Source organism: Phocoena phocoena, chromosome 2 (genome assembly GCF_963924675.1).
Source record: "Phocoena phocoena chromosome 2, mPhoPho1.1, whole genome shotgun sequence".
Taxonomy (NCBI): domain Eukaryota; kingdom Metazoa; phylum Chordata; class Mammalia; order Artiodactyla; family Phocoenidae; genus Phocoena; species Phocoena phocoena.
This window is the reverse complement of record NC_089220.1, coordinates 34661057-34678882: the sequence shown is the minus strand read 5'-3', so window position 1 is coordinate 34678882 and position 17826 is coordinate 34661057. Positions and strand designations below refer to the sequence as shown.

General features: G+C 35.0%; 1 protein-coding gene across 8 annotated transcripts in view; it reads left to right on the top strand.

Moving 5' to 3' along the window:
• Positions 1-17826, top strand: part of GPHN (gephyrin) — a 624681-nt gene that overhangs the window by 251650 nt on the left and 355205 nt on the right. For all 8 annotated transcript variants that reach the window (XM_065872421.1, XM_065872425.1, XM_065872422.1 and 5 more), the window contains exon 4: positions 16542-16634. In XM_065872421.1, coding sequence (XP_065728493.1) covers positions 16542-16634 — 93 coding nt within the window. The remainder of the gene's footprint in view (positions 1-16541; positions 16635-17826) is intronic.

The following is a 17826-nucleotide window of genomic DNA, read 5'->3' as shown; positions in this document are numbered from 1 at the left end:
CTTGTTATCATTGGTGGATTTATTTTTTGGTTTGGTTCCTCTCTTCTTTCTTTCATTCATTTTTTTTCATTTTTTAATAACTTTAATTATTTTATTTTTAATAATGTTTTAATATTAATAACTTTATTTTATTTTCATTTCTTTTTTCTTTCCATTTTTCTCCCTTCTGAGCCGTATGACTGACAGGGTCTTGGCGCTCTGGGCGGTTGTCAGGCCTGTGCCTCTGAGGTAGGAGATCCGAGTTCAGGACATTGGTCCACCAGAGACCTCCGGGCTCCACATAATATCAAACAGCGAAAGTTCTCCCAGAGATCTCCATCTCAATGCAAAGACCCAGCTCCACTTAATGACTAGCAAGCTACAGTGCTGGACACTCTATGCCAAATAACTAACAAGACAGGAACACAACCCCACCCATTAGCAGAGAGACTGCCTAAACTCATAGTAAGGTCACAGGCACCCCAAAACACACACCTGGACGCAGCCCTGCCCACAAGAAAGACAAGATCCAACCTCATCCACCAGAACACAGGCACCAGTCCCCTCCACCAGGAGGTCTCCACAACACACTGAACCAACCTTAGCTATGGGGGGCAGACACCAAAAACAATGGGAACTACAAACCAGGAGCCTGAGAAAAGGAGACCCCAGACACAGTAAGTTAAGCAAAATGAGAAGACAGAGAAACACACAACAGATGAAGGAGCAAGGTAAAAACCCACCAGACCAAACAAATGAAGAGGAAATAGGCAGTCTACCTGAAATAGAATTCAGAGTAATAATAGAAAAGATGATCCAAACTCTTGGAAACAGAATGGAGAAAATACAAGAAACATTTACCAAGGACCTAGAAGAACTAAAGAGCAAACAAACCATGATGACTAACACAATAAATGAAATTTAAAATTCTCTAGAAGGAATAAGTAGCAGAATAACTGAGACAGAAGAACAGATAAGTGACCTTGAAGATAAAATAATGGAAATAACTACCACAGAACAGAATAAAAAAAAAGAATGAAAAGAAGTGAGGATAGTCTCAGAGACCTCTGGCACAACATTAAATGTACCAACATTGGAATTATAGGGGTCCCAGAAGAATAAGAGAAAAAGAAAGTGTCTGAGAAAATATTTGAAGAGATTATAGTTGAAAACTTCCCTTATATGGGAAAGGAAATAATCAAGTCCAGGAAGCAACAGAGAGTCCCATACAGGATAAATGCAAGGAGAAAAGCACCAAGACACATATTAATCAAACTATGGAAAATTAAATACAAAGGAAAAATATTAAAAGCAGCAAGGGAAAAACAACAAATAACATACAAGGGAATCCCCATAAGGGTAACAGTTGATCTTTCTGCAGAAACTCTGCAAGCCAGAAGGGAGTGGCAGGACATATTTAAAGTGATGAAAGGGAGAAACCTACAAGGAAGTTTACTCTACCCAGCAAAGATCTCATTCAGATTCAATGGAGAAATTAAAACCTTTACAGACAAGGAAAAGCTAAGAGAATTCAGCACCACCAAACCAGCTTTAATACAAATGGTAAAGGAACTTCTCTAGGCAGGAAACACAAAAGAAGGAAAAAACTTGCAATAACAAACCCAAAACAGTTAAGAAAATGGTAATAGGAACATACATATCAATAACTACCTTAAATGTAAACGGATTAAATGCTCCAACCAAAAGACCTAGACTGGCTGAATGGATACAAAAACAAGACCCATACATACGCTGTCTACAAGAGACCCATTTCAGACCGAGGGACGTATACAGACTGAAAGTGAGGGGATGGAAAAAGATATTCCATGAAAATGGAAATCAAAAGAAAGCTGGGGTAGCAATTCTCATATCAGACAAAATAGAGTTTAAAATAAAGATGATTACATGAGACAAAGAAGGACACTACATAATGATCAAGGGATCAATCCAAGAAGAAGATATAACAATTGTAAATATTTATGCACCCAACATAGGAGCACCTCAATACATAAGGCAGATGTTAACAGCCATAAAAAGGGAAATCGACAGTAACACAATCATAGTAGGGGACTTTAACACCCCACTTTCACCAATGGACAGATCATTCAAAATGAAAATAAATAAGGAAACACAAGCATTAAATGATACATTAAACAAGATGGACTTAATTGATATTTATGGGACATTCCATCCAAAAACAGCAGAATACACTTTCCTCTCAAGTGCTCATGGAACATTCTCCAAGATAGGTAATACCTTGGGACAAAAATCAAGCCTAGGTAAATTTAAGAAAATTGAAATCATATCAAGTATCTTTTCTGACCACAGCACTTTGAGTATAGATATCAATTACAGGAAAAAACCTATAAAAAGTACAAACCATGGAGACTAAACAATATACTACTAAATAACCAAGAGATCACTGAAGAAATCAAACAGGAAATCAAAAAAAACCTAGAAACAAATGACAATGAAAACACCACAACCCAAAACCTATAGGATGCAGCAAAGCAATTCTAAGAGGGAAGTTTGTGGCAATACAATCCTACCTCAGGAACCAAGAAACATCTTAAATAAACAATTAACCTTACACCTAAAACAATTAGAGAAAGAAGAACCAAAAAACCCCAAAGTTAGCAGAAGGAAAGAGGTCATAAAGATCAGATCAGAAATAAATGAAACAGAAATGAAGGAAACAATAGCAAAGATCAAGAAAACTAAAAGCTGGTTCCTTGAGAAGATAAAATGATAAACCATTAGCCAGATTCATCAAGAAAAAAAGGGAGAAGACTCAAATCAACACAATTAGAAATGAAAAAGAAGTAACAACTGACACTGCAGAAATACAAAGGATCATGAGATTACTATAACAACTATATGCCAATTAAATGGACAACATGAATGGACAAATTCTTAGAAATGCACAACCTTCCGAGACTGAACCAAGAAGAAATAGAAACTATAAACAGACCAATCACAAGCACTGAAATTGAAACTGTGATTAAAAATCTTCCAACAAACAGAAACCCAGGACCAGATGGCTTCACAGGCGGATTCTATCAAACATTTAGAGAAGACCTAACACCTATCCTTCTCAAACTCTTCAAAAATATAACAGAGGGAGGAATAGTCCCAAACTCATTCTACGAGGCTACCATCACCCTGATACCAAAACCAGGCAAAGATTTCACACAAAAAAGAAAACTACAGGCCAATATCACTGATGAACATAGATGCAAAAATCCTCAACAAAATACTAACAAACAATCCAACAGCACATTAAAATGGTCATGCACCATGATCAAGTGGGCTTTATCCCAGGAATGCAAGGATTCTTCAATATACACAAATCAATCAATGTGATACACTATATTAAAAAATTGAAGGAGAAAAAACATATAATCATCTCAATAGATGCAGAAAAAGCTTTCAACAGAATTTAACACCGATTTATGATAAAAACCCTCCAGAAATTAGGCATAGAGGGAACTTACCTCAACATAATAAAGGCCACATGTGGCAAACCCACAGCCAACATTGTTCTCAATGGTGAAAAACTGAAACTGTTTCCTCTAAGATCAGAAACAAGAGAAGGTTGTCCACTCTCACCACTATTATTCAACATTGTTTTGGAAGTTTTAGCCACAACAATCAGAGAAGAAAAAGAAATAAAAGGAATCCATATCGGAAAAGTAGAAGTAAAGCTGTCACTGTTTGCAGATGACATGATACTATACATAGAGAATCCTAAAGATGCTACCAGAAAACTACTAGAGCTAATCAATGAATTTGGTAAAGTAGCAGGATACAAAATTAATGCACAGAAATCTCTTGCATTCCTGTACACTAGTGATGAAAAATCTGAAAGAGAAATTAAGGGAACACTCCCATTTATCATTGTAACAAAAAGAATAAAATACCTAGGAATAAACCTACCTCAGGAGACAAAAGACCTGTATGCAGAAAGCTGTAAGACACTGATTAAAGAAATTAAAGATGATACAAACAGATGGAGAGATATACCATTTTCTTGGATTGGAAGAATCAACACTGTGAAAATGACTATACTATCCAAAGCAATCTACAGATTCAGTGCAATTCCTATCAATCTACCAATGACATTTTTCACAGACTAGAACAAAATATTTCACAATTTGTGTGGAAACACAAAAGACCGCAAATAGCCAATGCAATCTTAAGAAAGAAAAATGAAGCTAGAAGAATCAGGCTCCCTGACTTCAGACTCTACTACAAAGCTACAGTAATCAAGACAGTATGGTACTGGCACAAAACAGAAATATAGATCAATGGATCAGGATAGAAAGACCAGAGATAAACCCATGCACATATGGTCACCTTATTTTTGATAAAGGAGGCAAGAATATACAGTGGAGAAAAGACAGCCTCTTCAATAAGTGGTGCTGGGAAAACTGGGCAGCTACATATAAAAGAATGAAATTAGAACACTCCCTAACACCATACACAAAAATAAATTCAAAATGGATTAAAGACCTAAATGTAAGGCCAGACACTATCAAACTCTTACAGGAAAACATAGGCAGAACAGTCTATGACATAAATCACAGCAAGATCCTTTTTGACCCACCTTCTAGAGAAATGGAAATAAAAACGAAAATAAATGGGACCTAATGAAACTTAAAAGCTTTTGCACAGCAAAGGAAACCATAAATGAGATGAAAAGACAGCCCTCAGAATGGGAGAAAATATTTGTAAATGAAACAACTGACAAAGCAGTAATCTCCAAGATTTACAAGCAGCTCATGCAGCACAGTATCAAGAAAACAAAAAATCCAATCCAAAAATGGGCAGAAGGCTAAATAGGCATTTATCCAGAGAAGTTATACAGATTGCCAACAAACATGAAAGTATGCTCAACATCTCTAATCATTAGAGAAATGCAAATCAAAACTACAGTGAGGTATCACCTCATACAGGTCAGAATGGCCACCATCAAAAATGTACAATCAGTAAATTCTTGAGAGGATGTGGAGAAAAGGGAACCCTCTTGCACTGTTGGTGGGAATGTAAGTTGATACAGCCACTGTGGAGAGCATTGTGGAGGTTCCTTTAAAAACTAAAAGTAGAACTACCATACGACCCAGCAATCCCACTACTGGGCATATACCCTGAGAAAATCATAAATCAAAAAGAGTCATGTACCACAATGTTCATTGCAGCTCTGTTTACAATAGCCAGGACACGGAAGCAAGCTAAGTCTCCTTCAACAGATGAATGGATAAAGAAGATGTGGCACATATATGCAATGGAATATTACTAAGCCATAAAAAGAAACGAAATTGAGCTATTTGTAGTGAGCTGGATGGACTTAGAGTATGTTATACAGAGTGAAGTCAGTCAGAAAGAGAAAAACATATACCATATGCTAACAGATATATATCAGAAAGAGAAAAACATATACCATATGCTAACAGATATATATGGGATCTGGAAAAAAAAAAAAAAAATATATATATATATACCTGATTCTGAAGAACCTGGGACGGGACAGGAATAAATACGCAGACGTAGAGAATGGACTTGAGGACACGGGTTTGGGGAAGGGTAAGTTGGGATGAAGTGAGAGAGTGGCATGGACATATATACACTACCAAATATAAAATAGATAACTCGTGGGAAGCAGCCGCATAGCACAGGGAGATCAGCTCGGTTTTCTGTGACCACTTAGAGCCGTGGGTTAGGGAAAATGGAAGGGAGACGCAAGAGGGAGGAGATATGGGGATATATGTATGTGTATAGCTGACTCACTTTGTTATAAAGCAGAAACTTACACACCATTGTAAATCAATTATGCTCCAATATAGATGTTTAAAAAAAAAAAGCTTTTAAGTTTCATTAGGTGTCATTTGTTTGTTTTTGTTTTTATTTTCATTACTGTAGGAGGTGGGTCAAAAAAATCTTGCTGTGATTTATGTCAAAGAGTGTTCTTCCTATCTTTTCCTCCAAGAGTTTTATAGTGTCCAGTCTTACATCTAGGTCTTTTATCCATTTTGAGTTTATTTTTGTTTATTGTGTTAGAGAGAGGAAACTAATCTTAGAATCCTAAGGGAAATTTTGGAGGGAAGCTTTTTTATTGGTTTGTTTTCCATATTTTAACCATTCTGTTTTTCTAGGTAGCAAATACTTGACTGATTGGAGAAAGCCTGAAATTGCATTTCTTATATTAGGTAGATTCCTAAGTTTTCCTATTGGAGTCATCTTGAGATAATATGTTTGATTTCCTATTATTTATTTCAATGTCCTTTCAGAGTTCTAGTCAATCTTAGGAAAAGCTTTATGTCGGTAGCATCATCACAATTTATTCACGTAACCTATTATATAAGATCACTGGAGAGTACAGATATGCACAAGATATGGCTCTTAAGCTTAGTGAAGGCCTTAGGGAAAATAGGATAAAAAGGTCAAAAGACATATCTCTTAAATCCATTTAGGTCTTTAAATCATTTGATTATTCTCTTTTGCGGTTTATGTTTTAAAAAATGTCATTTCGATTTTGACCTATCATAATTCATGCTAAGAAGATTACCATGAACCCTGAACTCTACTGATATCTTCTAAGGTAATTAACTTGTGGAGAAATTCCATACTTAGACAGTGTAACTCTGACAGAAATAATGTTGAAAAGTAACAAAAGTAATCATTTATTCAGCCCTTGCTATGTCTGAAGTATTCTGCCAAGTGCTTAACTTCCATCTGTGATATTCCATCTTTAGGAGCAAGTCCTTGGTATTCTGTGAAACAATTCAAGTTACTAATTCCTCATCGTAACAGTGTTCCCACACTATTGTGATAATTGAAGAATGTGGACCCGGGTTACCTTCTTTCAGAACAATACACTGGAGATGCCCAAGCACAAATTATTTATACTTGAATAATTAGGCATGTGATATAGTTGTATCTACTCATTTCTATTTCTTTCAGCAGTGAGAGGATTAATATACTGTTACCTAGTTGAGGTTGAGAAAATCATATTGATAAAAGACATTTAGTAGCACAAGAAAAGGATTATCATAAGTAATATTTATCTGCTGTCCACAACCATTTGACACAATCAGTGCAAGGTCTTACATTATGTTAATGAAGATCAACAATGGTTAGAACTCTAATCACTCACATTCTTTAAAATAAAGATATAAGTAGTACATACAGTATTGGAAAACTATATAGTGTTTGGTGTCTAAATGTATAGAAGTAAACTGAAATTGGTCCAGGGGTTAAGAATCAGACAACTTGAATAAAAGAACAGCCTCACTTTCTTAAAAGGGAGAAGGTACAATTAGCCTGAAATAGCACCTGGGTTGACATTTTTTATGGGTGTAAGAGAATAACGAATGATGATTTGAAATGCAACAAATCTTAGTTTTGGGATATTCTCTACATAAGAGATGTCCTAAGGATTATGTAAGCATGTATACATATATATATTTTTCAATTAATTAATTTATTTAATTTTGTCTCCGTTGGGTCTTTGTTGCTGCATGCAGGCTTTCTCTAGTTGCAGCGATCGGGGGCTACTCTTCAACACAGCGTGCAGGCTTCTCATTGCCATGGCTACTCTTTGTTGCTGAGTATGTGCTCTAGGTGCTAGGTACGTGGACTTCAGTAGTTGTGGCACGCGGGCTCAGTAGTTGTGGTGCACGGGCTTAGTTGCTCTGTGGCATGTGGGATCCTCCCGGACCAGGTGTCGAACCCATGTCCCATGCCTGCATTGGCAGGTGGATTCTTAACCACTGTGCCACCAGGGAAGTCCAACACATATATATATTTTTAAAAATAGATGTTTTGAATGCATATAATGTTCATATACATGGAAATGGAAAATATAAATGTATGAAGAGTTATGGATGAATACTCCTTGGATAAAGCCACCTGCTTCCTTTTTATCTCTACAGCCCCCAAAATATCTCAGAAACCCTTATACTTCTCATTTTAATCACTTGCTATGCTCTTTAGTCTAATAGATGATACCTATTGTTTGCATTTACTTTTTTAAGAGCTTAGTGAAAGCTTCAGCTATGTTAACAAGTATTTAGAAAATGTGTTGCTGTTTTCTCCAATGAAGAAATGTTATTTTTAAAAAGTTTTAAGGAAATATATTTTAAAGAATATATTTTAAAGTGGCTTGGAGTAGATTGACAAAGCCAAAAAGGACCAGAGAAAGAGATTTTAAGCCCAGATAATACATGAATACAGATAAGGTGATACTAATGGACAAGGAATGGGAGGATCTGCTTAATAAATGAGAAGTTAAAACAATTCAGGAGACAACTTGGAAAAAATGACGTGAAAGAAGAACTTAAGAAAATTTTCCTAAAATATTAAAACATGCTTAAGATACTTGGATATTTAAAATTGTTCACATTAAGTTATTTCGTTAGTGGAAATGATACTGTGTTATTTATAAAAACGAGTAACTGCAGAGTTTTAAAAAATCTAGGAAACAAAATTCTAACTGATTTAAAAATTTTCCATTTGAAGAATTTTAGTGGATTTTGAACCTATTTGTTAACATTTTCAAAGTAACATCTTCCAATTATTTTGTAGAAACAACTAATGAATATTATAAAAGATGGAAATTTATTAACCCCATTTCAAAAAGGCACTTGCGTGTTTGGTGGATGAGATTGAAAAATAAATGTTGTGTAATGATGTAGTACATATAGCTAAAGTACTTCTTCCATTTCAGTCTAGTTATCTTTTAAAATTATTTTTTACTTTTTAATTACCATATCACAAAATATCAAACCAAGATTTTCTAAAATAACGCGTATTAATCACATTGCTCTCACAAAAACATTGTTGAGAACTTTTTGCACATTATTTAGTAAAATAAAATGAAAAGCTATTTAAAATATTACGTCATCTTTATCTCATCTTTTTAAAATTTCTATTTAAGTGTGATATACTACATGCTTTTCCAGTGGTTTATGAAAATAACATTCAGAAATTGTTTACTGATAGAGATTCATGATCAACCTTTTGGAGGTTACTCTCAGAGATGAGACATGTAAACATGTAAATTTCTTTAACCTGTAAAAAGTGCTTTCCAGAGGAACACACTTCAGGAACAAATTGCCTGGAGGCGTTAGAGGAGACTTTACTGAGATGACCCTAAGACCCTGTTTCATTATGTACACATAGGAATTTTTCAGGTGGTTATTTCACAGCTCTTTAGTAGACCAAAGAAAAATGTAACATTTCTCAAATGATTTTATTTTGGTGAGGTCTGCTTAATTCAATGATTCATGTTTCTGTCAATAAATGTAGAGAAAAAAGAAAATGTATTATTTTAGATTTAGATCTAGATGAGTATGCGACTTCGGGCGGACGTAGAGAAAGATGGCTTGTCTAAACTTACTTCCTTATATCTCTTACTGTCCCATTTTTCTCTTTATTGGGTTTTTCACTCTTGGGCAAGAGAAAAGTATTGCTGAAAACCTCTGTAGTGATAGTTTTCATCCTAGTTATGGTAGAGAAACTGTTATATATTCATAAATATGTAATATCTGTAAAAAACTTTTCTTAACATGGGCATCCCTCTTTCATAGCACTAACCATGATATATTGATGTACCATACTATATTAATTTGTTCATACCTCTGAGCTCTTTGATATCAAGGACATTTGTCATGGTTTGTTTTTTTTTTCCCCCATTCCTACATTTTCCTGCACATACTAGGCATTGGTATGTTTCTTAAACTGAATAATTAAATGATACAATCACTTCCGTGAGACTTTTTGCCAGTTTTTTTAAATGTAACTCACATCAAGTTCACTTTCAAAGCTATTTGGAAATTTATTATAAAGTTTGTATAAACTTATGACTAATAAGATATAAATTGGAAATAGAGAAAGAGAAGGATGCAAAAATGCTAATTATGAAAATAGTTATCTGTACTGTATTTGTTGCATTAAAAACCACCACAAGGGCTTCCCTGGTGGCGCAGTGGTTGAGAGTCCGCCTGCCGATGCGGGGACACACGTTCGTGCCCCGGTCTGGGAAGATCCCACATGCCGCGGAGCGGCTGGGCCCGTGAGCCATGGCCGCTGAGCCTGTGCGTCCGGAGCCTGTGCTCCGCAACGGGAGAGGCCATAGCAGTGAGAGGCCTGCGTACCGCAAAAGAACAAAACAAAACAAAACAAAACCCACCACAAAACTTAGTGACTTAAAACAACAATGACTTAGTATTTCTCACAAATCTGTAGATTTGCTGGTTTCAGGTAGGTGTATCATCTGGTCTTACCTGGAATCACTCATGTGGCTGAAATAATTCGTTAGCTCAGCTATGGCTAGAGAGTCTAACATGGCCTCAGTCAGATGTCTAGGGCCTTGCTGCTATCTGTTTTGCTAGGCCTTTCTCTCCACATCATCTCTCACCATTCCATGATTTAGCCTGGGCTTCCTATCATGTTAATAGAAGTATACCAAAAGAGTGAAGGCAGAAACCGTGAGGCCTTTTGAGACATAGGCTTCAGAACTCACACACCATGACTTCTGCCCCATTCTGTTGGCCAAAGTCGTAAGTCCAGTCCAGATGCAAAGGTTGTAGAAATACATTCCACCTCTTGATAGGAGGACTTATAAAGAATATGTGGCCATATTTAATCTTCCACAATAATACATGAGTTGTTGTTAAGTATAAAATTTGTTTCTCAGCTGGCTCATAATGGGGGGAAATGAGACATTAAAGTACTAGCTACCAGAATGAAGAACTAATACCAGAAGAATCCATTTTTTTCTTCCAGTTTTATTGAGGTACAATTGACATGCCGCACTATATAAGTTTAAGGTGTACAGTATAATGACTTGACTTACATACATCATGAAATGATTACCACAATAAGTTTAGTGAATAGAAAGAAATAGAAACAAATTTTTCCTTGTGATAAAAACTCTTATGACCTACTCTCTTAACATCTTTCATATATAATGTATGGCAGTGTTAGTTATAGTTATCACGTTGTACATTATATCCCTAGTACTTATTTATCTTATAACTAGAAGTTTGTACGTTTTGACCACCTTTATCCAATTCCCCCTCCCACCACCCCTTGCCTCTGATAACCACAAATCTGATCTCCTTTTCTTTAAGTTTGTTTATTTTTGAAGTATAATTGACTTACAACACTATGTTAGTTCCTGAAACAGGACAGAAAATTAAATTTTTTAAATCCCTTTCGTTTTTAATAATACATGGGAATTACAAACAATTCCAAAAATACAAAAAAACTAAAATAAAAAGAGTAAAAAATAAAATGCACTTCAAATCTGATTACCCAGAAATATTATTAAGATTAATTGTAAAACATTCTAACATCTTTCTGTGTCTATATTACAGGTAGAAGTATGGATGAATGAATGTTTAATTGAGTAAAAGATACAGCTATATGAAATTAGGATAATTCTCTAAAGTTAATACAGAATAGCATTTTATTTCATTTAAACAGAGGGAAAAGAAAATGAATGAAAAGAGCATATTACAAGAGATATTATTTGCTAAACAGAGATCTCTCTAAAGTTAAAAAAAAATCAGGAAAATCATTAATAGGTTACAGTCATAGTTTTAACTTTTTAAACCGTAGGGTTTGTTGAAAGATAAGGAAGCTAGCACTGTTACATTTCCTTCTAACTACCCTCTCCTTGCCTTCAAATTTCTGTTTATTGTATGGTTATCAAGAAAAAAAAAAAGAAAACCTGCTTGAACAATATCCAGTCTTCAATCTGAACTTATTTTATAAACCATTGCAGAGACGTAGGAAGAAAGATGAAGTCAGCCCAGAGTATATCAGATCTTGACAGACTTGCACAAAGGAAAATAGAGGAAGCGAGGGAATAGAGACAACATATCGTCTTTTATGGAATGCTCTGTTTTTCTCTGTGAGATTTTATTAAATGTCCAGTACTAGAGTTTTTCTACCTATATAAGGGTTTAACTCACCGTTTATGTGGGGATATCATTGGGTTTCAGATTAGTTCCCCAATTCAGTGTGCATTTGTTCCTGGAACCTTCAACTTGATCACAGAGATTCAACCCCTTGTTTCATTTGTTTCTCACAGCAGCTGCTTTCAAGATGAAAAGATAGTTTCTTTCAGTTTACATCTCTCTAGATTTGAAGGTATTAGTGAGAATTTTTATGATTCGGATAATTCACCATTATGACTTCTTTGGGAGCCAGAACAGCATTATGAGCCTCAACCCTGCTGCAGTATGCTTCTCAAAGACCATTTATTTCTGTCGTTGACCACCCAACTTTTGAGATTTATGACATAAAGCTGTATATTTTTCCCCGTTTGATCATTGCTGGTGGAAGTTTTTTCCTCTAGTTTTTACTCTTTTTTGTTGTTGTTGATTTCTGTTAGATATGGAGAGGCAGAAATTCTTTGTTACAGCTTGATCCTACTGTGCTAACCTGTAAGCTCAAGGCAGTAAATTTTTAAAGAAATACCTTTTATGTAAGGGAAAATCACCATTAAAATAGACAATGTCTTCAGCCTCAGTTTTGCAACAGATGCAGAGGAATTTTTCATAATGATGGTTTATGTAGAAATCCTCAATGACATACTACCTGGTAGCAGCCAGGTATATCTCAAAATGAAAGGTATCTTATAGGTACAGAAACATATATGATAAGATAAATTGCTTTCAGGTGATCTAACGTGATAGAAAAGTAAGACTCACAATATCCTGAGTGGTACATGGTTAGAAAGCATGGCTTAGTCCAGTTTAACGTGCATATATAGCACCTTGAGAAGTCTTTCTAAAATTGCAGATCCTGAATCAGTAAGTCTTGGATGGGACCTGAGATTCTATATTTCTAACAAGCTCCCTGGTAAAACAAATGTTGCTGGTCTTCAGATCATACTTTTAGTAGCAAGGTTCTTGACTAGACTCACAGCACCTATACTTGACTCAGTCCTTGAGGCCAGGGCCTTATTTGTCTTTGGATCCCTGTTATCTAATGAAGTGCCTGAATAAAAGGCACTTTATTGTTAAATAAACGAACTGATGTGTTAAATAAGTATGACCACTAGGTGTCTGGAATACTCGTATTTTATATTAACGGTTGAGAAAGAATCCTTATGTTTTGGAGACCAGCTGAGTGAATAAGATTCCTGTTTTCTCTTAAAAGTGCAAAATCCTAACTAAGATTTTTGCTCAGTTAAAAAACTGTGGTACATCACACAGCTACTTTGGACCACAAAATATTACTTTTCAAATACTAGAACATATCCTTAACTGAGCTCAAGATACCAAATTTTATTTAAATGAAAGAAAATCTATAGAGTATGTGTTATCAGTTATCCATCCTGGGAATAGAAAAATTTAAGTAATATTCCTGTGGTGCAACTAACCTTAAGCTGTGACCTCTTTGTGGGCCCACCCAGTTGGGTTAGCTGTGAAGTTCACCTTCAGATAACTGAACTTATTGTCTCTTTAAGCTAGTAGTTCTCAACTGGTTGGCAGCATTTTAAAATTACCTGGGAAGCTTTTTAGAATCACAATTTCCAAGCTGTACCCCAGAAATGAGACCCAAGCATCAGTATTTTTACAAGCTCCACAGATAATTCCAGTGTATAACCAAAGTTGAGAACCATTACTGGACTATGACCTCTTTAAAACCAGGGTCAGTCTTTCACTTATTTTTTAACTCTTAACACCTAAGACATGGTATAGGTCCTCAGTAAATGTTTATTTAGTCAATGGATGAAATATAAGAATTATTGCCTGTTGCCAAACAATAGCATTCTTCACTCTAAAGGGACTATTTTGACTATTTTTGTTGGCATCTTGAAATTTGAAAAGTTTGAATTGCCCTCTTGGTATTGACAATACTGAAAATTAGTATTTGATATAGTTTTTTTTTTTTAGTGCTTGAGCTGTTTTGTTGATACAAGTTGGATTTCACATCACTTTTTATCAAGATCTGATACAAATGGAAGTGTGGTCAAAGACTAGAATGCTGTGGCACAAACACTTCAGTAATATGGAATATTACAAAGAAATCTAAAGTTTCTAAGATCTATTAGTGGGAAGACAAGATCAGTTCATCTCATTGCTGAGTTATGGAGTCAACTATGTATTTTTTTATAGACCAGAAATAATAACTACTTAGAATGATGAGTATTTTTGCTTTTCTAATTTCTAAATAAATAGAAGAGCAAAACAATGGAAATTTTAAGTTTGATTTGTGAAACCACCACATAATCACCTTTATTATAATAACCATTGATTTTGTTTGTTTTTGTTTTTTTAACATCTTTATTGGAGTATAATTGCTTTACATTGTTGTGTTTGTTGCTGCTGTATAACAAAGTGAATCAGCTATACGTATACATATATCCCCATATCCCCTCCCTCTTGCGTCTCCCTCCCACTCTCCCTATCCTACCCCTCTAGGTGGTTGCAAAGCACGGAGCTGATCTCCCTGTGCTATGCGGCTGCTTCTCACTAGCTATCTGTTTTACATTTGGTAGTGTATATATGTCCATGCCACTCTCTCACTTTGTCTGAGCTTACCCTTTCCCCTCCCCGTGTCCTCAAGTCCATTCTCTGTGTCTGTGTCTTTGTCTTTATTCCTGTCCTGCCCCTAGGTTCTTTAGAATCATTTCTTTTTTTAGATTCCATATATATGTGTTGGCATATGGTGTATGTTTTTCTCTTTCTGACTTACTTCACTGTGTATGACAGACTGTAGGTCCATCCACCTCACTACAAGTAATTCAATTTTGTTCCTTTTTATGGCTGAATAATATTCCATTGTATATATGTGCCACATCTTCTTTATCCATTCATCTGTCGATGGACACTAGGTTGCTTCTGTGTCCTGGCTGTTGTAAATAGTGTTGCAGTGAACATTGTGGTACATGACTCTTTTTGAATTATGGTTTTCTCAGGGTATATGCCCAGGAGTGGGATTGCTGGGTCATATGGTAGTTCTGTTTTTAGTTTTTTAAGGAACCTCCATACTCTTCTCCATAGTGGCTGTATCAATTTACATTCGCATCAACAGTGCAAGAGGGTTCCCTTTTCTCCACACCCTCTCCAGCATTTATTGTTTGTAGATTAACCATTGATTTTTTGTGTGTGTGAGCTTTCCTCAGAACAAAATTGTAACTATATCAGTGGTGGGAGTTCTTCAGTTAGTCTCTAGTAGTCTATATTTTATGTCTTTTTAAAACTAGTTTGTTGCCATTAATTAATCACAGCAGGGGAAAAAATCTCCTTCATTTGGAGTTTTGCGCTCTCCATTCCTGTGATACCAGGATGAAATAAAAATGAGTAAGGAAAGGGAAAAAAATCATTTAAAAATCCTGAATTGTCCTTCTGAATAATTATCATGCATTTTGTCTCACTGATGAATTAGAGAACTGAAGACATTGTATTTTACATATAGATATCAGCCTGCTACTGGTATTTCACATCTAATTATCAGTACATAAATGATATAATTGTATTATTAAGTTTTGGACCTGAATTGTATAAAGGTAATGAAACAATAAAATACCAAAGCAAATATTTAATTATAATTTAAATGAGCACTTAATAGTCCTTTTTAATAAATAGCCAAAATGTAGGATGGATGAATAGAACTAGCAATAGAGTAAGCAGAGATCCTTGTCCCACTTCTTTACAAACTAGCTGGGTAACTTTGAGTAAATTATTTAACCACATTGTACTTCAGTTGTCTTATCTGTAAAATGAATAGACAAATCTACTAAGGTCTCTACCAACTCCAAAATTTTATGGTATGTAATTCTAATCTCAACTAAGTGTCATAATATTGGTGTGGAAAAAGAGAAACTTTAACCAATCATTTATTCCTACACCTTTCCTTTAAGGCAACTATTTAAAATAAAATCCTGAAAAACGTAAAACTTTCCTAAACCACTTGAAACTTAGGGAAAAAAAATATTGACTCAATCATAGGCAAAATATAGAGGAACATCTGTTGAGGGTCCAACAACTCTAAGTTTAAATTCTAGCTTTTTCCCCTTCTAGTTTGTGAGCCCATGAGCAAGTATATTTCTTGATCTCTCTGAGTCTATTAATGAATAAAACCAATGAGTCTGTTTCCTTAAATATAAAACTGAAGTGTGACTATTTACCTGACAGGATTGCTATACTTATTAAATAATGAGATCATATAATTAGAAATAGTGCTCAATTTTTTCAACCTTAATATATTTTGAGTGGCTGACAAGATGTCAGACATGCCATTTAAATACATAATGAACATTAATTATAAACTATTTATGCTATTTCCTGTGTTACATTTACTTTCAAGAATATGATGGTTGCATCTTCATTTTCTATAATGAATAAAATACAGTGTCTTTTGATTAACTGCAGTGTCTTTTGATTAACAGTAGAAACTGTTCCATGAATTGTGCTTCACATTTTTCTTAATGAGTGTTGAAAAGAATCTGTTTCTTCACTGTATACGAAGTATTTCAGTATGTGAATGTTTTGAGTAGGCAGGCAAGTCCTTCTGCATGTGAAAATATTATTGTTTTCTTTCAGGAAACCCTGATAGATTGGTGTGATGAAAAGGAACTTAATTTGATACTAACAACTGGAGGAACAGGGTTTGCGCCACGAGATGTCACTCCAGAGGTGAGATAGTATATGCTTTTCTGATATTCAATGAGTAGACTATTCATGTTATTTTTAATCCTTTTTATTCTTTTTATATGATTTATGTAATTTTGCTAGACAGAACAAGAGACCTGTGGTTCTAAGAATGTGAACATTTTGCTGTGGGAGAATCATTATATTAAAAAAAACTTTCTTGACTTCTTTTCTTTGGACTTAAAGTAGAAATTATCTAAAATGAGGAAGATTGAACTGGTCCAGAAGGTAATCCTGCATTTGCTCAGTGGTCTGTGGTATCGGCTGAATTTCAGGCATATTGCCAAAGTAGGTAACAGCAGAACTCTGACTCAGCATGGCATCTGGTCTGATGTGCTTTGTTAATATAATTCAAAATGTTTCTGATTTGTCTTGAGATACCCTTGTCATTGGTCTCAAGTAGGATGACTGCAATAGCATATTTATACCAATTTTATAGTATTTGATGAGAAAGTTATATATTCCATAATTTTAAATGTGAATTTAAATGCAGAATTTAATAAGCCAAAAGGCAGAATTAATCTCTAGGCTTCATGCCACAAGAATCACCTTCAACCTTGCACAGGAAAAAAAATTAGGGAAAGAATGAAGAATAGACAGTGCTCAGTGATACAGGAGGAAAGTCCTTCTTTCTTTTTAAAGAAGCCATAAGCTTCATGTGTCACGTCAGAGTCATATGCAAACTTATATTAATACTTGTGGCATTGTTTCCTTTACCTCCCAGAAAAGTGTTTCTTGGCTGAATTTCAACCTACTGTTAACTGGTTTTTTATTTCCAAATCAGTGCACCATTATGTCTCCTATCTTATTCATAGCGAGATACTTCTGCTCAGTACCTATTAAATAATTATTGTCCTTACTCTAATATAGCAGTTTTCAAACTTTAGCTTGTACCACAATTAGAGGTAAAGCAGATTGCTGTGTCTCACCCACAGTGTTTCTGATTCAGTCAATCTGCAGTGGGTCCCAAGAATTTGTGTTTCTAGTAAGGCCCCAGGTAATACACATGTTGCTGGCCCATAGACCATGCTTCCAAACTTTGGGAACCATTGGCTCTAGTATGTGAAAATGCACATTGTTTTAACAAGTTTTAAAATGTTTTCTATTCTTCTATGTAAAAATCATGGCACAGAAATTTTTGGAATATTATTATAATTAAGCTTATAAATAAAGTCAT